Source organism: Talpa europaea (assembly GCF_964194135.1).
Source record: "Talpa europaea genome assembly, chromosome: 13".
Lineage (NCBI taxonomy): Eukaryota > Metazoa > Chordata > Mammalia > Eulipotyphla > Talpidae > Talpa > Talpa europaea.
In genome coordinates this window covers 85,113,152-85,139,519 of record NC_140080.1, presented here as the reverse complement: position 1 = coordinate 85,139,519, position 26,368 = coordinate 85,113,152, and the positions used below count along the sequence as shown (strand labels likewise).

General features: G+C 34.2%; 1 protein-coding gene across 1 annotated transcript; it reads right to left on the bottom strand.

Moving 5' to 3' along the window:
• Positions 1 to 11,969: 11,969 nt before the first annotated feature.
• Positions 11,970 to 25,780, bottom strand: LOC311182731 (lung adenoma susceptibility protein 2; the record flags this gene model as incomplete). Its single annotated transcript, XM_084251773.1, has 7 exons — positions 25,492 to 25,780; positions 23,766 to 24,548; positions 23,303 to 23,453; positions 21,708 to 21,810; positions 17,800 to 17,931; positions 15,892 to 15,962; positions 11,970 to 12,042 (listed from the first exon to the last, which is right to left on the bottom strand). The coding sequence occupies exons 1-7, from the start codon at positions 25,772 to 25,774 to the stop codon at positions 11,970 to 11,972; spliced, it is 1,596 nt and encodes a 531-aa protein (XP_084107899.1). The 5' UTR covers positions 25,775 to 25,780.
• Between the last annotated feature and the right edge of the window lie 588 nt (positions 25,781 to 26,368).

Here is a 26,368-nt window from a genome sequence, read left to right as displayed (position 1 = left end):
AATATTGATTGAATGTCTGCTGTGTGCCAGGCACTGTCCTAAGCACTGTGCTCCATAAGGAAACAAAATAGACAAAAATTCCCTGCCTAAGTGCAGTTTAAATTGTAGATTCAGATACACAGACAAATAAAACGTGGTGACTTACAGACCATTCTAGAACATGGTAAGTGTTACAGGAAAAACAAAACAAAGCCAGGGGAGGTAGGAGTGTGTGGTGTGGGAGGGAGCAACCTTATTAGGGTGACTAGGATAGTGCTTCTGTGGAGTTCAAATTGCCTATTGTGCCAAAAAGGATTAGTTTTCAAGAATGTCAAAACAAAGAGGTTTTCACAGATTGCCCAAATCAGACTGATAATTTGAGCTTCAAATAAGAGTTTCATTGTGGTAAATTGGAATATACTAAACCCGCGAAAGATTCTATGCTCATAATGATAACCAAAGGATGAAAAGCAATATAAAGTATTGATAAAGGTAGTTGTAACACAAAAGATAAATATTATCAAATATGCTCTACATTTTAACAGAAGAGTATTAATATATAGAAATTTTGTTTATTCTATTAATGATATGTTTGTAAGTGACATGTATTTATATTATACATATTGGAAATATATAAAAGACATCATCATAAAAGCAGGGAAGGAACTAGTAAGTGCAACTGAGTAATGGTGGGGATCGCATATAGTCCGCCCCAACCAGGAAGGACTGAGAAGCACCAAAGTTCACATTGGAAGCAATTGCCACCTGTGACACATGCAATTACCAAGTCAAAGAAGGGTTCACCTGTGTGTTCCAAAGTGATATGCCGGAGTCCAGCTCCTGTGCACAGGGTTAGAGAGGAATCCGATTGAAGCGTGAAAACAAAGAAATGACAGGCACAATATAGAGTTCGAGAGAAGTGGGGCCCAGGGGACACAAGGCCTCTCATTTGTGCTCAAGCATCCCGAGTGTTGATGCAACTCGTTTTTATTGATACAAGGAGCCCCTCCACCACCCCCGCCCACCTCAGGTTAGTTACTAGACAATGAAGTATTTTCTTAGCATTTGGCCTTGTCTGGGCACACATTTGCCACCAAGATTTTGTGCCATCAGGTCATTTTGTTGTTGTTGTTGTTGTTTTAATTTAGTTTGTCCCCTAGACATAGCTTCACAGACACCAGAAGGAACACGGGCCTGTCCTCCAACCCGAGCGGATCAGTTTTTTAGCCATGACCTTGAATGTTTTTTGTCTCAGCACTGCATGCCTTAGGGGTTTCCCACAGTGATAGATTAGCGAAATTTCTAAAGAGAAGGAGTAATGACACACCCAATCTTCATATCCTAGGAGAATATTTAGATGGTCCTGCTGATTATAATGAAATTCTTTGATGAAAGGCTACAATTTAATACCAACACACCAGGTCAATAAAATATGACAATGCTGGTTAACGGAAATGTAAATATTAAATCACTTTTGGGACAAACACCAAATTTCAAAAGTTAAAATCTGTATGAAAGGTAAATATGTAAGTCTCGTGATATAACAGGTAAAACTCCTAACGTAACTGTTAAAGAAAATGGGGAGGAGAACTCAAGTTAATGTTCCTTTAATCAGGTCCAATATCTCAACCAATAATTAACTGTACTCAATTATTTCATGTGATAAAATTAAGAAAACCCTGGGCAATAATAAAAATGTTGTAATAACCCTAGGAAGCTATCAAAAAGCATATATAACAATAACCCTTGGGAAATACAGGCTCTAACATAGAAATAATGAATTAAAGCCATGGTGTTGATGTTTTAGGTTTAGTCATAGTTCTAGAAATTTTTGTAAGTCATTATATTCATGTATATTTTATCTGTTTTTTAATAAGGCCAAGATAATCCACTAGTTTGAAACTGCCATTTAAATAACTTCAAGGAATTTTATCAGTTAATTTATAATCACTGTTTAAAAGTTTGGGATAGTTAGGCTTTAAAATTTTATGTTTACTAATTGACCATTCGTTGTTTTTTTTTTTTTTTTTTTTTTTTTAAAGCAAATGTTTTTTTGTTTTTTTTTTTTATAGAGGCATGTTTTTTTTTTTTTTTAATTTTATTTGTTTGTTTTTTGTTTATACAAGCACTGGGTACAGTCAGAAGAACGGGAGGGTGAGAGAACTCACCAGAGCCAGAGCGGGGAGCAGAGCAGGCAGAAGGACCGAAGGACACTGCTGAGGGGAGCAGCGGGCGGCAGGAGAGGTCTGCGCGCGATGCGGGACCCTCCTCCGGTGGCCGGGGAGCAGCCGGGGATCGAACCGGCGCCCAGAGGCCACGGGCAGCCTCGCAACCCAGCGCTCAACCGCTGCGCCACCGGGAAGGCCCGACCATTCGTTGTTGATGCTGTTTGTTTCCATGTTCAGAAGTCTCCAAGAAAAAGGATCTATCAAATATTTTCTGCCAAGCACCTGGTAAATATGTGTAAGTTTTAAACATGTGTTTCACAAGATTTGTAAATTTGTACAACTCAACTTTTTTTTTGCATCACTCATTTTTTTACTAAGTTGTAACACCTTCTTAGCATATTCCCCTTCATGAACCGATCAATTTTTCTTAGCTTCTTTGATATATTTCTCCTTAAGTTGCAACATGCAGACTCTCCACAGGGGCCAGTTCTTTTATTACTCTAAACGTGGCATAAAAAGTAGTATCAGTAACATCTTTTGGGCTCATCAAGAGTCATGAGAATTCATTGAGATAATTTGCACTGATTTTTAATTGACTTGATATTTCTTCCATATCATCAACTATTCTCTGCAAAAGGCTAACAATCTTAAGTTTATTTTCTATGGACACATTCCTACAGTGCTACAGTTAATCACAAGTTAATTAACCCACTATTTGCAAACAGTTTTTCTTATTTGGCTAATAAATAACCCATTCAAATTTACTGTGGTTTCAGGCTGTTTTATTTTTATGAAGAAATTCTGCTGTGATGATTTACAGTTTCTTTCTAAATTAATTGTGGCTTTTCTGAGTTGGAAATATTGTGATCAGTGCTTAGTGTAACAGTGTTAGATTGCATTCTTTTATTTTTGTCATGAAATATTAGCCATCTTATCAATTGTATTCAATCATCTTTTAAAAGTAAAAATTCTTAGTTTGTGGACTATCCAGAAACCAGCAGCAGGTCAGACTTGACCTGTAGGTCATAGTTTATCACATTTCTCCAGATCATTCTCTCCACCCCCAAACTTACAACCCAAGATCATTCAGGAAAGTGTACATTGAGAATCAGTTAATCACCATTTGTTGTCTTCTCTTCCAGGTAGGGTGGATCCTGCTTTATTAAAAGGATTACTATATTTACTAGACTGTTTATAATCTAGTTCCAGCAGAATCAGAGGTTGCTTTTAGTTACATCAATAATTCTTGAGATACCTCTTAGTCTATATATGCACCTCTTATTTCAACTCCATCAACATTAAGAGCACGCCTATTTTGGCCCCTTATGAGGGCAGAATGTTTGGACAAGATCCTCTTCAAATTAGTAAGCTAAAGCCCTAGTTTGTCCTCCTTGACAAGTGAGGCCTTCCAATAACCACAAAGGCTCATGCTACACAGTTGATGCTGAGAGTTTGAACATTTTCATTTTATGCTGACATGAGATCATAGGGAATGTTACAAAAAAATATGTGCTTATGACATCTAAAAATTTCTAGAACCTGTAACTGTACAAAAGGAACTTTAGCTCTGTTTTACAATTCAGGATCCTACAGAGATGACTCAAAAGGGCAACCCTTTTTCTGTCCCCACTGGGCATTAGAGAGCCCCCAATATTGCACTCATCTGGCAGATCCTCCACTCTACTCCTCATCCATTCTCCATTCTTTACCTTTCATGTTTGGGGGCTCTCCTTTGTGGCAACAGCTAAGTAGACATGACACAGTAGCTGGGTTCCTGATATTGACATCCACTGTATGCAATAAATATGACATGGAGACTTAAATTGTGGGTATTTACCAGCTCCTGTCTTTGTAGGCATGGTCACTAGGAAGAAATCTGAGGGTCCTGCTAATCCATGAAAAAAAATCATCTAAAGAGGATTTTAGTTCAAAACACTGATGTCAGTTTGCATTTCACGTTTTGTTGCATTATCTGCCTTTCCTTTTCCCTTGCCTTACATCTTCTCTTTTCTCTGACATAAATAATAAGAGAAGTTGAGGATGTTGTAGCTTCCCAGATAAACTTGTTAGTCTATCGGATAAGCTTGCTTTAATCATATATGAAGGAAGGGGCAGCAATGAGTAGTTGTAATGAGGGTACTTCTCTTGAAACTTCTATCTCGCCAGGTCAAGACTATGCTTTTCTGAAGACCTCACATACTCTTTCAAGAGCTACACCTTTATAATTGCAAAAGCACGGGCCAAGGCTCAAACTCCCTCAGGGAGGGTGACAAGGAAAAGCCCCAACATGTGCTAGTGCGTTAGAGGTCTCACAGGGACTGTGGGGCTGAAGCGTGCTCAAGGGAGAGAATTAAGGTCTCAAGTACAATGTCTTAAGTCTAAACAGTATATACCTGGTTTACAGAACGGAAAAAAGATGTTTCTCCAATCTCAAAAGTTATACCTTGATGTGCAAAGGGAGATGAAGAAAAAGGATGAGCATTTCTTAACATATTCCAACAGTCTTCAAGAGCTGTAACTGGAGAATGAATGCCAGGGACTGAGCTCAAAACCAAGATTAAAAGGTGTGGACTAATCCTGCAGTTTCTTAATCTTGTAACTGTCTTAACAGACAGTGCCCTCTTGTGGGAAAAATTTTATAAACAGTCCTTACTAACGCTGACTTGTAACTCCACAAAATATTCAGAGGCAGCTAAGTGGCACAAATTATAATCAGTTGAAATTTTGAATACAAGAATTGACGTAGGGCCTCCCTGATGGCGCAAGGGGTTAAGCATCACACTACAAAGCAATCTGCAGCCTCTGTAGCATGAGTTCGATCCCGGCCAGCCAGGGAGCAACCCACATGGCGCAGCAGACCTCTCCTGACTCACCTGCTGCTCCCCTCAGCAGTGTATTTCAGTCAGTCTGCCTGTTCTGTTTCCCACTGTCTCTGGTGAATCCTCTCACCCTCCCGTGCATCTGGCCTGTACCCTGATTCTTGTATAAATAAATAAATCTTTAAAAATATATATATGTACTGATATAATTGTATTGACCAGTAATATCTAACTCTGGGTACTTATTGTGAGGAACTGTGCTAAATAAATACTTTAACTTACTTAGTCATTACGACTATGTGAGACAGTTACTATTACCTGTTTATAAATGGAAACTTAAAAGATTCAATTTCCCAGAGTACTCCCAACTAACAGGGGAAGATGGTATTTAAATGTTAGACTCTCTTAAGAAACCTGATTTAAAAAACCACACACATAAAGAACAAGAATAGCAAAAATTTGGGAAACATTTCCTACACTTTGCTCTTTTTTAAGACTATTGATTCTGCTTTAACTTTTTTTTTTTTAAGATTTAATTTATGCACACAAAAGCTGGGATACAGACCAGAGATAGAGTAGGGAGCAAAACAGGCAGACTAACTGAAATACACTGCTGAGGGGAGCAGCGGGTGAGACAGGAGAGGTCTGCTTAGCCATGTGGGTTCCTCCTTGGCCGACCAGGATCAAACCCGTGCTGCGAAGGCTAGGACTGCTTCATAGTGCGGTGCTTAACCCCTTGGACCACCAGGGAGGCCCCTCTGCTTTCACTTCTAATAAAATGTTACCACATAGCTGGTTTTAAACTGTTAGGAACATCACATTTACTCTGAAAGAGGAGCCACTGGAAATTTTGATAAGAGATGCAACATCATCAGTTATGCTTTTAAAAGACAATTCTTGCTAGTGTGGTCAGAATGGGGAGGCACAAGGGTAGAAGCCAGCCTAGATCTTATTCCTATGTACTTCTCCCAACCAGATTTATTAACCAAGCATAATTTATCTCATTTAATCATTGAAACAGTACTGCAATGTAGCTGTGGTACAGCTAATAAACCAGTGGTACAGCTAATAAATGTTGGGATCAAAATCCAAATCTGATAGTGAAGCACAGGTTTCTTCTTAGTACAAAAGACAACATACTGAGTCAATAAATTATCAGACTTTTCTACTAGTCTATGCACGTATTACCCTCTGCCCGGCATGCTCTTCCAGCCACTCTCTTTGTTGGCAAACTAAATCGACTCAAGTATTCCCAGTGAACAGCTGCAGTTTTCCAGCACCTTGAAGGGCGGCTCCCTACTTGCCTCAAGTGACTAAGACCAACTCTGGTGTGAGCAAACCAGTAATCATCCCTGATTTTTCCCAGGCCACTTTACTGCTCCGTTTTCTGTCCTTGATAGCGGTTGCTCCATCTTCATTTCCCTGAAAACAATACTTACTGGTTGCAAAGTAACTGTGTCCACTTAGATTATTTCTAATATTCAGTTCCTTATGATAATCATTCCCTCTTATTTCTCATCAGCTCTCCCAGCCCTACATGACTCAGTCCTCCACACACCTCCATGCACATCTCACTCAGTAACAGGAGCCAAATAAATGGCAGTTGATGGAATATTTGTAAAAGAATCAAAGGCAGACTGCCATTGTACTCCAAGTATCTTGGGTGTCTGGACAACATTTTTTAAAAAATGAGGTGATTGATATGTTAACTAGATGGGGGGAAAATCCCTTCACAATGTGCATATATATCAAATCATCATGATGTACACTTGAAATATTTTATAATTTTGCCAATTATATCTCATTAAAAGGGGAAAAAAAGCTACAGGTGGCAGTGAGAAAAAATTAAGTAGATGGATTGTAATCATCTCATTATATATCAAATCATTGTTAATGCATCTAAAATTACTATGTCACTTGTCAATTTTTTTTTCTGTTAAGCAGAGTTCTGGATTATTTGTAAAATACAGATATTTAAAGAAACTAGACAACAATCATAAAAGTGAACAATAATGAAGAAACTCTATCCAAAGAAATCACTTAGAAACTAGAAACAGTCAGAAAGGCAAGAAAGCATTACTTTTGTTAGTTTTAGTATTAGGAAGTTTGACATATACATGTGAATGAAAGGCAACATTTTAAGAAAACAATATATGAAAGATAGAAAAAAGCAAATTATGGTTTAACTAAAGTAAAAATATACTACAAAACAGTGTTCTAACTGCAGGGAACTCCTGCAGGTAACATTCAGATATGATGAAAAATAAAGGATGCACTCTATTCCTATCTCTGATATTCTGAATGAACCATTCATGTAAAATTCTTAAAATAGTACCAGGTTAATAGTTCAGACTATGTTCTGTAGCAAACTTATCAAATTCACTAGATTTTAAAAGATATTGGCACTAGTATTTTTGCTATTTTACTTTATGCCCAGCTTTTAAACAGGTTATAAAATTGCAAAACAGGTAACCAAGTGAGGCATTTTGCATTTCCCTTGTTCTCTTCCAAAGAACCTGATCAGTTTCTGTGCCAGTTAATTTATGGTCTCTCAGTTCCAGATTCATCCAGAAGAGGCTCTCCTGCTGCTGTCTGGCAGCTACACCATTAATGAAAAATGTGGGGAAGAAAACACTCGATGGGGTCCTGCCCCAGTCACAATGCCGGAATGTGTGGTTCTCTGCTGAAAACTCACAAACCTGGCCAAGTTGGTGATCATACTACAACCTTCCACATGACAACCAGGTATTCAGCCAGCACTGGTGCTTGCCACGCTCTCTGTATGCTGACATACCCAGTGACCAGCTGCAGGTTCCCAGAACCTTATACGTGGCTCCCCGCTTGCCTAGTGACTAAAGACCAAGTCTGGTCTCGGTACACCAGTAAACATCTCTGCTACTCAGTATGCTATACAGTATCCAGTATCCGTCACCCCTACATTTCAGTAAGACCTGAACTATGCCCTCTTCCAAGATTGTTTCTCATTGAGTACTGTCCCCCTCAACTCTTGGGTACCAATTTTTTTCTTATACTGCATTCCTTTTATCATAAACTTTTTACATTAAATTTCCCTTATTTAAAAATCAGTGTTTATTTCTACATTGGACCCATTATTGATACATTTCCCCATCAAGTCAGGCTCAAAGAAGCAACACAATGAAAACCAGCCTAAAAATTGTCCTTGACTTAGTCCCAGATGGATAAAGTATTTCACATATCTGATGAGGTACAAGAGATAAAACAGTTTTGAAGGATCAAAAGATGAGGCTGACAGCTAAGTCATCCAAAATACTTACACAAATGTTGATTTTATTTGATATACAGCAGCAACATCAAAAAATAATTTACTTCAAAATATTTGGATAAAAATAATCCAATATAATTTACTTCATTAAAAAAATAATTTGCATACCATGTTTTTGTCTCTCCTATTTTGAGCTTATAATCTTTATATAAAGAATCATTGATCAACACTTTTAAGACCACTGCAAAAGTTAACATATTCCTGACTATACATTATTTAAGAGACACTATGCATATGGAGATAACAAGTTATCTGACATTTTTTGCGACACCACCTTCCCTAGAGATACAACATCACAGAGGCACTATCCAAAACGCTCACACAAGAAATCATGGCTACAGAAGTGATGGGGAAAAGAAAGAGAGAAGCCAACCTACCAGAGTTTGGGAAGAATGTTACCATGTTTAGAAACAAAAACACAGGACCCAGAAGTTTTTAAAAAATGTCAAAGTACATTTTAATTAATCAGAATTAAAGAAAACTGTTAAAAAGTTTGAGAAACTATATCCACAAAGTTGAGACTATACATAGAAAGTTTTTAGGAGAATCTAAGTAAAGCTGTTTAGCTACTGCAAATCTGCTGAAATAAATCAGTAAGATTACAACAGTGTCTTACAGACAGTCCAGTGTAATATTTAAAAGTAAGGAGTAAATATTTTAAGTATTAGGCAAATGGACTGGTCTTGGTTCAGGTATTAAAGAATGGATAGCTATTGTTTTCATTTGCTACATTGTGATAAAAGTTGCTACATTGTTACATAGTCACATCTCACCTAGGATAAGAACAATGTGAAAAACTGGGAGGGTAAAAGATTATGGAGTGGTTTTTTTTTTTTTTTTTGGTCCAAAAAAGGAAAATAGTCTTAGTGACAGATGAGTGCACAAGAAGAAAGGAAGCAAGGAATTAAGGAATACTTTCAAATATCACAGGAAAAATATCTAACACTATAACCTGCTGTGTGTGTTCAGATAAGGTCAAGTTTGCCCCAACATATGAGGCACAACCCAACACAACATACAACCATTCATGAAACTTCCAGTCAATACATGGAACAGAAAGCTACATAAACATCTTTCACATTTAAAGAAACTTAAGTTGTTCAGGAATTAACAATTTTATTGGCCTTTTGCTTCTTACATCTCATTGCACCTTCTGACAAGTTTTCTTCTACCAAGTAAGTTTCCAGACATAATGAAAGGTGAGACAGGAAAAATGAAATGAAATTTCAATTCAAAACATGGAGAGGGGGAAGGTGGAATCTTGTCATGATTTATATTCAGGTAACATTTTGGTTTAACAATATATAATTGAACAAAATATCATCCCAAATACTAAGGCAAAATACCCCAAAATCCCACATTCATAAATTTCACCCATAATACTAGAGACATATAGTCCAAACAAAACCAAGAAGACAAAATTCTTCAATTTGGTCAGAAATCTCCATGATGCCAAAATACTATCATAGAAAAAACTGAGAGGTCTTGCTGACAATAAAGAAACTATAGTTGTTTTGAATCTTTCACATTCATCAAACTTTTATGCCTTGATTTCAAATAAATTTTGGGATTGGAATTTGTTAAATTTTTCCATGCTCAAACATCTTAAATAATTTTAACATTTTTCAACATAGCTAAACGAAAGAAAAAGGTTGATAGTTTTCTACTCACAATATAATTTTTAAAATTGAATTGTTCTCATCTGCTTTAAATAACTCCGCAATCTCAAAACTGTTGTCTCCCTTTTTCCCTCAAAACCTCAAAATAGTGAAATACTAAACATGTTAATTAAATTGATTACTTAGAGAATGTCACAATTATTTAGATTTTTCTTAGCTACTTTTATCTTTAACCTTTAACAAAGTTAGAGATAATCATTTTGATAAAATTAATTTCCTTTTTAATAGAAGACTAGACTCCCATATTTAACACAAAAGAAAACATACTCCTTTGGTGAGTATAATCAAATTTCTTGAAATATTAGTACAAAATTTTAGAACAGATATTAGAGTTAGTATTTGAGATATGTTGTTGCAAATGGGAGCACTAACCAAATCGGTGTTATTCAGTCATTATAGCATAATCATTCTAGAGGTGCCTTTCAAGTATATTAAATATCAATGTCTTATACAAACATAATGGACAAGAAGAAGCCTATTAACTGATGCCTTTATCTTCTTGACTCATTTAAAATGTATCTAATAATGGATTTCACCAAGCTTGGAACATGGTTGACACAGATCCACCTGTTCATCTACTTAAAAATCTGCCTTTTTAATAGCTAGCCATACTTCAATCATCAAAGCAATGCCTTGTTTGATTATCCGAACTATTTTATATGAAGCAAAAAATTATCAGTGCCAGAAACACATAGAAAAAAACAAACTTATTGGCAAGTATCTCTCAAACTGGGTGAAAAGAACAGTATGGTGACTTTGACTAACTCATCAAGGATTAATACAGGGCTCACACTACAATCTCTGATACGCCAGTTATATAACAAGGGTAGTACAGAGCTTTAATCAAGGGGGGGAGAACAAACTCTCTATAAGCCAATTAAAACATTCTTGCTTCACAATAAAGTTATCTAGTAGAGATGCTATCATTAGGGCAACATGTGATTTTGTAGCATTTGTAACATACCTTGATACTCCCTAATCAAGTTTTTAAAATTATGCTTCACAGTCTTGCTTTATGACTTAATTCTTTTGATGATAAAATCTATCTTGCTTATTAGAAGTTCATTTGGATAAAGCGGCAAAATTACAGAGCTCTGCTCAGTTTCAGCTACAGACAAACTTTAAAGACTGCAGACTGCTTTAAAGAAAGTTCACCTCTTACAAAATAACTTTTTTAGAGTTGCCTTCCTGATATTTTATATTCCTTTTCTTTAAGTTTAGTTATCAGATTTCATAAATCAATTGGCCACTGACCTCAGTTTTTACTAGCTTGAGTTAACTGCAAAACTAAAAGCTAGGAAATTTTTTAAAGTCTCAAATATCTCCTCTAAAAATATTTTGTAGTATTAAGAATTATCAAAATATCTTACACACAAAGTGTTAATTAAATAAGGTTGTCATGAATTTCACAAAATGAAACTTCCTTTCAGCATTGCATCATCCTGCTATTGTTACTTGCAAATACAACATATCTTAAATATGTGATTTATGAAAGCTTAAAAGTAACAAACTTCCATAATATTAATAAGATACACCATAACAGTTTTGATATTCCTTTAAATTTCTTAACAGTATATAACAGTATCCATTTAACTTTAAAAACAGGTAAAAACCAGATAGAATTTATTGATCCAAAACCAGAAAATAAAATGATACTGACGAAGGGTAATGAGTCCATGTAAGGTTCGAGAATAGAAATCAATCACTGAATATTAGACATTTCTGGGCCAAAAGTCCAAAGTCAGACTACAGGACATAGAGCTGATCATTCCTGTTCCCATTTTGGTATTTTGGCACAAGACGATAGGTCACAAAATCTATGCACATTTTCAAGTTTGGCTCACATATACATACATATATATATACACACATACACACGCACACACACATATAGATAAAATACTTGCTCAAATCGTAGACTGCAGAATGTATGGATTATAACTGTCAGTTAAAGCAATAGGAAAAATACATTTTTGTTCTATGTTGACTATTTATTGGTTAGACAGTTTTATTTTCCTCTTCACAGTTTCGGTGACTGTCTCCCACTGGTATCATCAACCAGGTCTCTCAGACGAGATAAATGGTGCAATGCCCTTCATTAAAAAGTATAAAACACATTATAAACCAATATTAAGGATTGAACAGGCAATGCAGACAGTAAGAAATGGAGATTTACATTGTTTATTAACTTCAAAATTAGTATGATAAATGAAACGATACAATAAGTATAACTGAGGGTTAAAATAATTCATCAAAAATGTATAAACGCCTAATTAAAATTCTTTATATATCAATCTTTTTTAAAAAAAATATAAGTAGTCTAGTAAGAAATATCAGTAGGTATAAACTGTACCACATTTTCCATGTAATTTTCACAACAGCTTTATGAAATGACAACCTTTTCTTGGTTACTGTGTATATCATGCAGGAAAGTACATAATTCAATTTTAACATGTATATTTCAAGATAGCTAAATTAAAAAAAATAGCACTGAAGGATCAATTATAGTTCTGAAGAAAACCCATTTTATTGAGGAAGGGAACAATCAGTAACAATCAGCAACAATTACGTCAAATAATGTAGTATAGCAACAACCTGGTTTTTCTCTAAAATAAAACGAAGCCTATCAGTCAAGATCAGATCTTGATGAGAAAACTCAATCACCCTTGGAGCAAACCAGGAAAACAGAGGCCTTTAACTTCCCAGTCTTCCTCTAAAATTACTCTTCCAGATTTTCTTCTCCCCTTATCCTTCAAATCCTTAAGGACCACTCAGAAAATGTCAGTTAGTCAACCATATTTCAGATCTCTAATAAGAGAACTAAGAAAAACAATTATAATGTGCAGTTATCTCTATTTGTAAGGGAGCTATATATTGTTATATAATTATATAATACAAATATATTGTTTTACTTTAAACAATGTTAGTAATTTCTATTTGTAAGAGGAGTTGAAAGAGTTCTACAGTCTCTAACACAGGTTTAATAAATGTTAAATAAATATTGGATAATATTAAATAAAAAAATCTCCTATTTTATCCAGAATAAGGGGATGGGAGAAAACTAGTAGTGCTAATTACTACATTTTATCTGTGTTTCCCTGCACTTTACTTCTTGAACACTTTACTCAAATGTAATAAAAATCTGGATTATGTCACCCTTTAGACAACTTAATTGAATTTTTTAGATTCTCATCTTCAGTAACTAAAGGATAACTCACCCAAAGTTACTGAACAATCAGAGGTAAAATTAACTAGACTCTATCATTTCTACATTCTATTGTAAATCTCTCTCTGAAGAATTGTCTTCTTCCTAGAGATACATTTATGAGAAAGAAGATATTCTGTAAATACATTTGGGATTTAATTTTCTTTTTCTCTTCAGGCTTATTTTTAACTACTGTGATTCAAAAGAAAGAAAAAGTTAAATGGCTAGAATCCTAATTATTCACAACTTTGAGGGCCATAGATCCCTTGGAGTCAGAATCTCTAAAATTAGATGGTAAAAAAAAAAAAAAAAATACACATTTTTGTTTTCACCAAATGGTATCAAAAATTAGCATTTTCTTCAATTAGGAAAATAAGCAACAGACCAAAATTTGTGACCTTATAAGCCAAAAAAAACGGCTTTTCTTAACCACATAATAGTCACTGTAAATATCCCAAAGTATCTTTTATACTCACCACCACTTCAAAATTATGCACTCACATAATAATCCCAAAATTACAATAGTTATTAAAGTCACTGCTAGAAAAATATGTAATCTAAGTTTTTCTGACTATAGTTTTACAGTCCAAAAGATTGTAAGACATAAATGGCCAACTATTAGACAACTTTAAGCCTAGTTATCCACTGAATAGTTTAGTCTCACTAGTAAGCCAGACATCAATGCTTTTCAATATTCCCTTTCTCCAACTGTTTGTTGATTAAATATGAAAGTAAATAAAAGGTCACACTGAGGTTTAATGCTTTCATTAAAGCTATGCGAAAGGACTTCATACTAACATACTTTTAGAAAATGAATTTTAACCTAACTGCATGTTAAATATATTCTTTTAAACAATAAACACATATTCCTAATTAGATATTTTACTATTTTTATGGCCATAATTCAATATAACAGATTTCCTTCTACTCCTATGTAATTTATGCCTTGAGGAAACAATTTCAGGGAGAAAGGCAAGAAAGGTAGATGGGTGAAGTATATGAAAGAATAAAAAGGCTAAGTAGAAATGTGTCATATTCAGTCCCCCTTCCTCAGCTAACAATCACCTGGCAGCTCCTTTCATTTAACCTTTATTTGCCCTAAGAATAAAACAATCAATCCACTTAGAGGTTTTCAAAAGTAATTACTATTTCATAGATACCTGTAGGGAGACATGGACGATACAATTATATGAAATTATTCTTGATTCTCTTTAAAAAAGTGAGAAAGCATGCTAATAGGGAAAAATTTAAGGGTGATATTACAACAATGAGTAGTCAATCATCTTAGAACTGAAATAAAAGAAACTTTTTTAATGATAATGTAGCTATTGATGAACAGTAAGAGTTAATACAAATCAACAAAGCATCAATCTTGCTCTCTGAAAATGGCATTCTATATGTAGACAAGATTACTGATGGTCAGGTCGAAAAATGTTAACAATATTATTAAATAATCCCAGCAAATAGTAAAAGCACCTTCAATCCGTATCAATTATAGTGATCATTTAATTACTTAAGGCACACTACCTATTTTCACTAAGAAAAATTTCTTCCAGGGTATGTACTTTAACTCAGAAAATACATTTAAGTTTGTGACACAAGTTCAATACCAGTGTTTAAGAGACATGGTAAGCTTGATGTCATCCATTTGAAAGTTTAAAGCAGAAAAAGATCTTTATCCTAGGTAACTGAGGCCCTGCATCTAGTCTGCATGGATACTACCCCACTAACATTAATTAGAAGTGTGTTAGATTCAGAGAACCTGTAGAGTCAGATTCTCTGGTTTGAACCCCAGGACTACATCTTGCTAGCTATGCAATAACTGTGTAAGTTACTTTATTATTTGATCTTTATTGCTTGATCTGTCCTACTAGGTACAGAACACTATAACCAAGTACTCTGGTAAGCTAGAGAGAGGCATTATTTTTAAGCTGAAGATTATAAATTAAGTAGAGTTTGGGGGGAAAAAAAATCACACATACATAGTTTCTAAACTATAAAAACAAAAAGATATAATAACAACCTTAACAAATTCTGGAGGAACTCCCCCTTAAAGCTAAGTGATTCATTGTTATAAGAGCAAAAATTTTTAGTCTTAATACTTCCTAAGTTCAGGATTCCATCTTCTGAAAGCACTTCATGTACACACACAAACAATCTCTTAAATACTCTTCTATCAATGTTGTGACTAAAGGAAAGACTTGTATGCTTCCCACTTTATTTAAGGTAATATAACTAAGAAAAAGGATTAACACCCTTAGGATAGTCAGACCTATTCTTATAATCAGGATTCTATAGTCTGTAGAGATATCAAATAATGATATATTTCTGATTATTATATTTATTCTAGAGGAAATATATGAAAACACATTTCATGAACATGTTGTTCTTACAGAATATCCACACCAAAAATATCTCTAATTGCTGCTATTACTCAGAAATGAAAAGACAATCTCACTAGACCATTCTCATATATCATACTTTAGTTGTCTCAGGTATTCTTGTAAGAGCCCAAGAACATTTTATTTTTCATTTTTTTTCCCCAAGAACATTTTAAATAGGCAATAAAATAAGCTCAAGAGAAAGCCTCAGAATTAAATTAATATGCTCAAAGAAGCAGTATATCTGTTCTTAGAACTACTTAATTCTACCCTGTAACATTCTGATTTCAATCAAGGAATGACTAAAATGGATTAGTAACCATAACATATTTATAAATTTAGTGGACAATACTTACTTTTGAAGTGACCTAGTAATAGGAACCATGCTTTCCTTCAATTGTAATTTAGAGAAATCATCTTCTGAAACCTATTATTAAAAACACCAAATGTAACAAAATATTGAAATTATGTAACTGAAAACTTAAATGCTATTTAATATGTAATTAATAAGAACATTTAAAAATACTGTTTTCATTTCCAAGAAAACAATTTAGCCAATACATTTTAGTAAAGCATTAAGTATTTTATTTTTTCTTTATTTTAAATATTTTTCAAGCCATCTTTCAATAAGCTTTTAAACTTATGTCCAATAAAAATCAAGTCTGGATTGAAATTACAAATTTACTAAACAGGGTCACACCTCAATGTTGTTTGAAGGGGAGGGAAAAGAAGAGTGGGTCACAGTCTATTGTTAACGGTACGATCATTAGAATATAGTAAGAAAAATTATGAAATATAATTTAAATAATTAGGCTGTGAGAGCTCTCAAGAGCTGATCCATTTATTTGAAATGAAAATTAAATTTCATAAAGTTTCACTGCTTCAAAGCTCCACAAAACAATTACTATTTCCTAGGTACCAAATTTTTGCCAGACACCAAGCACTACATTAATACTTCACATGTTATGTCTCAATTTATCTTCTGAACAACCTCATTTTACCGAAGAGGAAACAAACTAAAAAGGTTAAATGATTTACTTGTACAAACACTGCAATTGCTAGTAAGTAGCAGAATTAGAACTGAAAATCAGACTTGGAAGAATATGTGTGTAAACACTACATTATTATGAAAAAAAATTCAACCTCCACAGAATAGCATCCCAAAGTAGAAAAAGATTTTCAGATTCCTAGGAAATACACAAAAATACAACAGTTTTAAAATAAAACTTTAAGGGGTGGTAGAGTTGTAAGGAATAGTACTAAGGATTGACTGGATAATAGCGGATATTAGACCATTAAGTGGTGGAATATATATACTTGTTGAAATGTGAAGCTATACTTCTAAAACTTATACAGTTGTAAACCAATGTTACCTTAGTTAAAAAATAAAAATAAAACTTTACGTAACTATATTCAGTAGAGTCAATAAATAAAACAACAAAATTAAATTTCAGATGGTAGTTACAGAGAGAAATCTAATGTCAAAAAGGTCTTCCAGGCCTTCCCAAATATAAATGTAGCAAGTTGTGGACGATACAGAATAATTTTGTAGGACATTAAAAAACAACTCTTACCACCCTTTCATACTATAGTTGTACTATCGTATCTCAAGATTTATTTATAACCATAAACTGAACAGTAATACCCATTCAGAGATATACAACTGCAGAAATTTAATGATATTAAATTTGAATAAATTACTTTCTAAAAATAGGCCTCTTCCAGGGATGGTGTCTAGAGGCATTCAGAATGGTTCAGTGGCTGATATACCATCATAGGCTACCCTACAAATACAGTCTCTAACACAACTAGTCTTTCCCAAATCCCTGGTAAACAACAGAATTGTTTCCCTTTAACCAAGAAAGTTGGGACAGCACCAAATCCATGTGTGGAATGCACATGGGATGTGACCAGGCTGGCTTCAAGGAGCTCATGCTGTTGAGACCTACAGTTTCTAGGAGGCAATCTAAAAACGTATCAGCAGGGCTTAAGGTGGTTCCATGTGTGCTAAGTGTGTCCAGCACAGGATCAAGCAGACTTTTCTTATTGAGAAGCAGAAAATTGTTGTGAAAGTGTTAAAGACATAAGCAGAGTCAGAAAGCTAAATAAAAAATGAAACTTTTATGAGTAATAAAATAATAGTACAACTCTACAACATGTGTTATGTGACATCTTACTAACATAAAACTAAAAGCCAATCTGAAAAAATAACTGGGAAGAAATCTTTTCACAGACCTCAATTCATAAATCAAGTTTCTGCTTACTTGCTTAAGGTCATCTTTTGGATCTGTGGTTTTATTCTGATTAAAACTTTCTTGTACAGCTTGAAGATTAAATAACATTTGCTTCAAGGCTTCAACAGGACCATGATGTTTCCCACCAGAAAGTGTACAGCTCTAAGATTAAAACAAATGAGTGATTAAACCTGGAGGGGAGTATATTTTGTATACTTTTTCCACAACATAAATTAATACAAAAATCCAAACAATGCCTGCCACAGTATTTCAAGAAAAAAAAATGTAATCTGCGACTTTCCCATATCTAGCCCCCAGATGGAGCTAATCACTAACACTTTGACATATCCTTTCCAGTTCCTGCTCTTTTAAAATAAATATTATGCTTACATTTGCAAGGAACCCATTTAGTACATTTAAATCATAGATTAGAACTGAGAAGTCCTCAGCACATAAGTAAATATGCTCTTTTCAGGTATATAAATAAAGCTGATTATAGAATTTCAAATATTCTCTGCATACTTTTATTTTCTTTTCATACCAACCATCTTCTCTGACCATGAAGGCATCAAACTAGAAATAAACCATAAAAAGAAGGCAAGGACATCTCCCACCTCATGGAGATTAAAACCCACACTGCCGGAAGCTCACTGGACTAATGAGGAAATCAAAGAAGAAATTAAAAAAATACTTTGAGTTGTATGACAAGGAGGACACCAATTTCCTAAATGTATGGGATGCAGCAAAAGCAGTAATAAGAGGAAAATACACAGCAAAACAGGCTCATATCAAGAAACAAGAAAGAACTCAAAGAAACAACCTAATCTCACATCTCAAGGAACTAGAAAAAGAACAACAAAAAACTGCATACTTTTAAATGTCACACAGAGAATACCAGTTTTTTAGCTCTTCATGAACACTATGTACTTATTACCACTAATCCAACCTGTGTCAAAAGAAGGAAACGGCACTTGGCCACATTAAGGTAGTTAAGATTCTTTTAAGAGAATCAACAAAGAATATTTTAAATTTTCTTTTAAAAGATTTACCAACCGTTATTTTTACATATTTCAAATGAGTTGCTAGTGTCCTGATAAATAGCCACAAAGGAGCAATAATGCCTCTCAAGATGTCTGTAATTTAACAACAGTTCAGCATAGGCAAAATATGTATTATTTACATTTCAAGTCTAGAGGAAATTGTTGACTAACATTAAAATATTAGAAGCTGACTCACTCGTGAACAGATTCAAAGTTAAGCATAATAGCTAAAGATTTTAAAGACACTCCACAGTTTAGAGAACAAGTTAACAGGAATGTAAAATGGTGTAGCTGATGTAAAAATAGCATATTTATTACAAAAAGCCCAAACTGACTTAGATACATATCAATAATACCAATTTATCATGAACCCTCTGACAGATGCACAGAATCATTTTCATTACATTGTTTTCAAAAAAGCTTAACCTCATTCTAAAGGGAAAACTTCAGACAAACCCAAATTGGGAAACAATCTACAAATTGACCAGCACTCTTCCAAAGTGTCAAGGTAATGACAAGGAAGAATGAGAAGATGTCAGATTCAAACAGATTAAGGAGCACTGACAATGAAATGCTGGATCCTGGAATAATACAGTAGACAAACTGGTGAAATCAGAAAAAGGTCTGTAATTAATAGAACATGCCATTGTTAACTGCCTGTCTGATCATTATAAAATGATTATGTGAAATATTAACATTAGGGAAGCAAAAAGAAGGGTGACAGGAACAATCTGTATTATTTTTGAAAATTTCTGTATATCTAAAATTATTTTCAGAAAATAAAAACATGTGAATGGGCAGAGAAAAGGGTCAAACTGGTTTTTAATATTCACCCATCTCAAATTTTAAGAATTTCTGAGAATTTCTTCCTCTAAGTAACTGGTACCACCCAACCTGGGATTCATTCTCTGCATCCTCTTTAACTACATCTTACCAGATGTACCTTCAAAATGCATCTCAAGTCTAACAATTTCTGATCACCTCCAATATACCCACAATAATCCAAGCCTCCATAATTCCTATCATAAAATATTATAAAAGCCTCCTGAGATTCTCGCTCCTTTTCCAACTCCTCTTAAGTCTATGTTCCATATAGCTGACATTTTATATTTTAAAATGCAGATCTGATCATTTCATTCTTACACTCAAAACCCTCCAGTGACTTCTATCTCACTTAAATAAAACAGATTTTACATGCCATGGTTTATAAGACCCTATATGATCTGGCTCCTGGTTACCTCTCTAATTTTAACTGTTACTATGCCTTCCCAAGTTCATTCTGATTGAGCTACAATGAATAGACATTGATAGTCCCCAACCATGCCAAACCCATTTCTATCTTAGGGTTTCTGCCCTATTACCTCTACAGCTAAATTTATTCCCCTATTGGGTACCTGGCTTATTCACTTACTCTAGGTTTCTGCTCAAATACTTCATTAGAAAGGCCCTTCTTTTTTTTTTTTTTTTTAAATATTTATTTTATTATTTTATTTATTTAGTATTTATTTATTTATTCATACAGCACTGGGCACAGTCAGAAGCGCGGGAGGGTGAGAGAATTCACCAGAGCCAGAGCGGGGAGCAGAGCAGGCAGAAGGACCGAAGTACACTGCTGAGGGGAGCAGCGGGCGGCAGGAGAGGTCCGCGAGCCATGTGGGACCCTCCCTCGGTGGCCGGGGAGCAGCCGGGGATCGAACCGGCGCTGCAGAGGCTGCGGGCAGCTTCGCAACCCAGCGCTCAACCGCTGCACCACCGGGGAGGCCCAGAAAGGCCCTTCTTGACCACTCTATCAAATTGTACCCTCACTTCTCTATCCCAATTTTTCTTCACTATACATAGAGTAACCACATAGTTATCATGTCATATTTTTGCTTAGTTTATCTCTCCAACCAGAATAAAAAGTCCAAAGACACAAGGGTTTCCTCTTATAGTAAAAACACAGTTCCTAGAAAAGTTTAGTACTCTGTACTACCTCATATACAGCTATAAGGTCAGACATATTCTGACAGCCTCTACTTTCTCTAATAGAGAAAGACACACAAAAGGAAAAGATTAAATTTTTCAGTTAATTTTTGTTTGAGTGCTCAACCTCTCAAATCATCCAGATGTTAAGATCCCAAAACAATTATTTCAATATTTGATGGTCATGGTTTATATTCCCAAAAAAATTATATCTCATTTCTCGTGTGCATAAATATACATTTATGCTTTATTTGAGGATTACCTACAAAATGCACATATGCTGATTTTATAAAATTGGTTAGGGCCTCCCCGGTGGCGCAGCGGTTGAGCACTGGGGTTGCGAAGCTGCCCGCAGCCTCTGCAGCGCTGGTTCAATCCCCGGCCACCAGGCGAGGGTCCCACAATGGTGTGCAGACCTCTCCTGCCGCACGCTGCTCCCCTCAGAAGTGTACTTCGGTCCTTCTGCCTGTTCTGCTCCCCACTCTGGCTCTGGTGAATTCTCTCACCCTCCCACGCTTCTGACTGTACCCAGTGCTTATATAAATAAATAAAAATAAATAAATAAAATTGGTTAACATCCTATTTTAAATTACAAGATTATAACTGTATCTTAATTAGAAACACAACTCTCAATAATCAATCACCCAATGGGAAAATATAATTTACTCTATGATAACGTTTTGTCTTGCAGAAGAAAAAATAAAACATTGTAAAGACAACTTAGGCTTTCATTGTAAAATTCAATCCCAGATCTCTTCACTCTAGAAATCTAAAATAATATTATCAGTCATTCTAGGAATGATGGCTTTATGGATATGTATTGGAGAAGAGGATATCGGGGTCTGTCTTTATAATTTCTAAATAATTTAGAAATTAATATCTATATATTAATCATAAGTCACCTTTAATAAGTTAAAAGAATTTAATTTCACCCACCTGATTATCATTATTTAAAAAGTCTTCAAGGAACCCTTTAGAACACTTTGTCCCTGAAGTTGGTTGAGGGCTATCATCAGAATTAACAGGAACAGGAGATTTGCTAAATAGAATTTAAGAATAAGAGATAGAAATTAAGTTCTTAGTATTCAAAAATTAGTACATAGTTGAACAGTTATCATTTAAAAACAAATGGTCACCAAGAAATAACTATTTGGACACGATTTGTATTGCTATCGCTTGGTAATTTCCTCATCCCCCGAAATGGGTACCAGAATCTAACTCCTTGTTTTTCTTTTAAAACTTTAAGGAAAAACTATAACGGAACTGGACACTGGTCTTCAACCAAACAAAGACACTTTCAACTATAGGCAATGTTCTAAAACTCATTTGTTTCAAATAGCACTACATTTTTTCAATTAGCCACTATTGGTTAATGATAATATTCAAAATCCCCACAAATTATGAATGTATTCAAAATTATTACTCTTAATTTAAACATATGATATTATTTACTCACCCGCTTTAGTTTCAATTGATAGCAAAGTATTAACTGCTACAATATTTTACAAACCAATTGAAGAAAATAAGAAATTAAGAAAAAAGAATTAAGTGAGCTGATTATCAACCCATTTTTAAAAGATCATTGAACCAACAATTGAATAATAAAGCTAAACGGGGAAAAACCACTTACTGTTTATAAGAGAACTCACCGTAAGTCAGCAACTGTCATGATTATTTTCTAATTAACTGAATCCTTGCCAACAATGCCCAAGTATTTTGCATAAGTATTTGTACAAAGTCTCTCTCAGCAAGGAAGTGACACTGTAGGGATTCCAAATTGGAATAGTGTCTACATTCCAAACAATAAGACATGCAACTGAGAAGTAATCAGAAATGATTCAGGAATTTAATAGATTCTGACAATTACAGAATGAAAGTTTAGACAACTGAAGATAATAAATTATCAGAATCTAAGGCAGCATGATATAGAATTACCAAGAATGCATTTTCTACATTTCTGATGAGTCCAGATGTAGTAATTGCACTAAAAATAAAAGCTTTCCTATGTGAGCTCCCAATTCTTACTACATGCTCACATTCACAGGTATCTAGGCAAACACTGCAAGTGATGCTGAGATGCTAGATCATAGAAAAGTTAAGCACAAAAATGAAAACAATCTCAGAAACTACAAAAATTTATGCAATAGACCACACAAGAAAAATGCACCATCATTTAAGCAAAAAAAAAGCTAAGAAAAATTAAAATGTAAATGAAAAAAAAATAATATAGAAAAAGAAAAGAGACAGGTAAGCTTAAAAAGAAACAAGAATTTCATACCATTTCTCATTCTGCAAAATAGCTGCTTTCAGTTCTAATTCAAACTAACCATACACCAATATTTCAATAGTGCAACAAAAAGAACACATCACACCATCTTGTGGCAACAAATGAAAAATACAACTTAAAGCACACAGCACAGCTATGCTCTACTGAAGGACCACATTATTTATCACTAAATTATTTAAAAGAGCATATATTCACGTGATATTTTTCATGTGGAAAACTAAACAGTTTTTGCATTGTAACTTACAAAGTAACAGGAATATTTTCCCATGATCTTTCTGCTTCAAGTTTATCTAATGAGCAAGGACTGTCATCCTTTTTCATAGACTTTGGTAATTCTTCAGAACAAGGTTCTAGATTTCTCTTGGCCTTCAGAATAAGCAATTCAATTTTGTCACCTAATTTAAAAGATTACATTAATTCTTTCAAGGAGAAAAATTAAAGCAAAGTACAGCAAAATCACAAAAGCAACATGAATTCAGATACTTTGGAATATACACTTATCTATGACATTAAATTATGTTAAAATGTGTTTCATAGGAAGAAAGACATTTTCTTGACACAAAAATGCTACATAAATGAAGACCATAACAGTTCAAAAAACATGGATCACCTGATCATCACATCAGGAATACAACACAAAATCTTCTAGAGGTTATCAAACATACAAGCACTGTCTTTGGTTCTTAAAAACAAAACAAAACAATTACCACTGAATGGCTTTTTGGAATGTCCTGGGAGAAGCAGACTTTCACATTGACACTGGCTATGATCACAATCACATGTATATTCATTAACTAATCCTTTATCATCATTCAAGGAATTTGAAATGTTTGAAGGTTCAAAAGAATATTCAAAACAATCTAATTTATTCATAAGCCGAGAAGTTCTTTGTGCCTGGTAACTATGTCTAGGGGAACAATGATCTTCTTTAAATATTTTATAAATTCTTTTACTACTTGTATCAGGTAGCAAATCTTGATTGTGGAGCCAGACTGGGTATTTGAAATCAGGTATGCTAGTTATCCCTGAAACATTGAGTTCAGATTTCTGGCTAGTGAACCATCTTGGGTAATTTTGTTCAAGATTGTGTTCTGAATTGCCCTTGAAAGATGGTTTCTTCAAAAAAGATGGTTCAGGAATGCATTTATTAGTCTTTTTCACAAGTTTTGGGTTTCTCAGCCTACCACACTGCTTTCCAGTCATATTTGTATATGTAACAGGAGTAACTAAATTATCATTGCCCATGAGAGGGGAGAGCTCTTCAAAAGTTTCATTCTTTTTAGTGTTTGATGAATTCAGTCTTCCAGTGCCTTTCTTGATTTTCTTACTAGTTCGGTGACCTGGTCCAAGGTAAGTGAAAGAAAATGATCCATCTGCTGGAAGTTTTAATAGATCATCAGTTGTTAGGCTAATAGAATCTATGTCGTTAACAGTCTGTCTTCTATAAGATAAGGAAAAGGAGTTCTTTTTGTGATCAATAGTTTCAAAAGCTGAAAAACAAAGTAATTTTTATTTTTCTTTAGCACATAAAAATATTTCATCATATTCAATAGCAAGTGAGAATCAAGAATTTAAGAATCATTTTTACCACTCTATCCTCACTAAAGCTCTGATTAAAGTATTAAAAGTATAGGTTGATGACACAGGATGTGCTTTTCCCCCCCCTCATATCTTTTTAATTTCAACACCTTTTTTTCCAACCTCCTGAATTTTCCCATGTGCATTAATTTACTGTTTGTCACCTTTTTTCATCTTACACATACCCAAAGTACTAATACACTCACATTAATATCAATGACCCAATACTGGCTTCAGCAACAGCATTAACAATGACAGAACAGCTACTCTAATTCTCCTCTTCTGGAGTATACTGCCCACATCTCTCTAAGAGTTGAATGCAATTTTTCTTCCATTCTATAGTCATTCCCTAAGTGTTCGGCAAAATATAAACTAGGTTATCAACAGCTGCATTTTCTAAATTTGTCTTCATGGAAGCCTTATCAAGAAAAATTCAACATTATGTGACATATAACAGAGATCTGGAAGACTAATGTAGTCCGAACCTAGCAACTGGGATGATCAATTATAAACTTACAAAGGTTGAGTTTAAATTAAAAAATTTCATTAATGAAAACTAGAACCCCTAAGTCAATGTTTTTTCCATTATGCTACAATAAAATGGCTGAAGAGTTTAGAAACAGCTACCCACTATTATTAAATACATTCATCAGCTTCTCCTCCAAGGTCAAAAGATGATCTTAGTTGAAAATTACCAAGAATTATAGAATATTTAAGAAACGATCCAGATCTCAATATTATAAGTTATTTTACCCTCAAAACAACATCAAAAAAGTCTAGCTTTCCAAGGCTACAACATATCTCTCAAAAGCTTTAAATCACCTCACAAAAAGAAAACAAAGAATAAAAGCATACCATTGTTTGGTTTATAAATATGGTTGGAGAATTCTGGCATAGTAGTAGAACATTTATCAATGTTAATCTTTCCAGTGCTTGTACCAGGACACATTTGGCTTAGATCATAATCATCTATATAGGCCTGCAGAGCCTGAGAAGCAGAGCTATACAATTTGTTCTTATACTGAAAGGAAGCATCAGACTTAGAGGAAGTACTATCACTCAGGCTGCAGCTTGACAACAGAGAAGACACTGAAGATTCCCGAGAGCAAACTCTGTATTTTGTATTTGATTTTGCCATGGCATCTTCAAAACAGATTATTTCTATTCATTTCTCTTAAAAACTGTAATACAAAAACAAAAGGTTCCAATTAAAGGAATAAGTCTTATGTAGAGGAATTACTAATTATGTAAACTTATGTTTTCTTTAAAGAATAAAATTCGTTATCTAGAAATACTCCTTTTTAGAAAATGTTTATTATAGATTTTCTGTTATTTTAATTATTGTGAATTTCTTCATCAATAATTAAAAAACATTTATTGAGCACCTACTATGTGTCTGGAATGATGTATTTAAAATTAGCTGAGAATATGTATGAAAAATACCAATGACAAGTACTCACTTTTTTAAAAAAAAGTCCTATTACTGATATAGTATTTTCTTATGGTGATAGAGACTATGACATCACAATACCTAACATTTCCCTAAACAGAATATTTTTCAATTCATAAGTCCACCATCATGTACTGCAGATAGTGGCCATCTGCAAAAAAACTTAAAGGCATCAAATAAGATAACATAAACAAGAAAGAATAAGGAAGAATTTCCACTTTCAATTTTGTAGATGTCAGTATGTAATGTTAGCCAACATTTTCCCTCCAAAAAAAAGGTTCA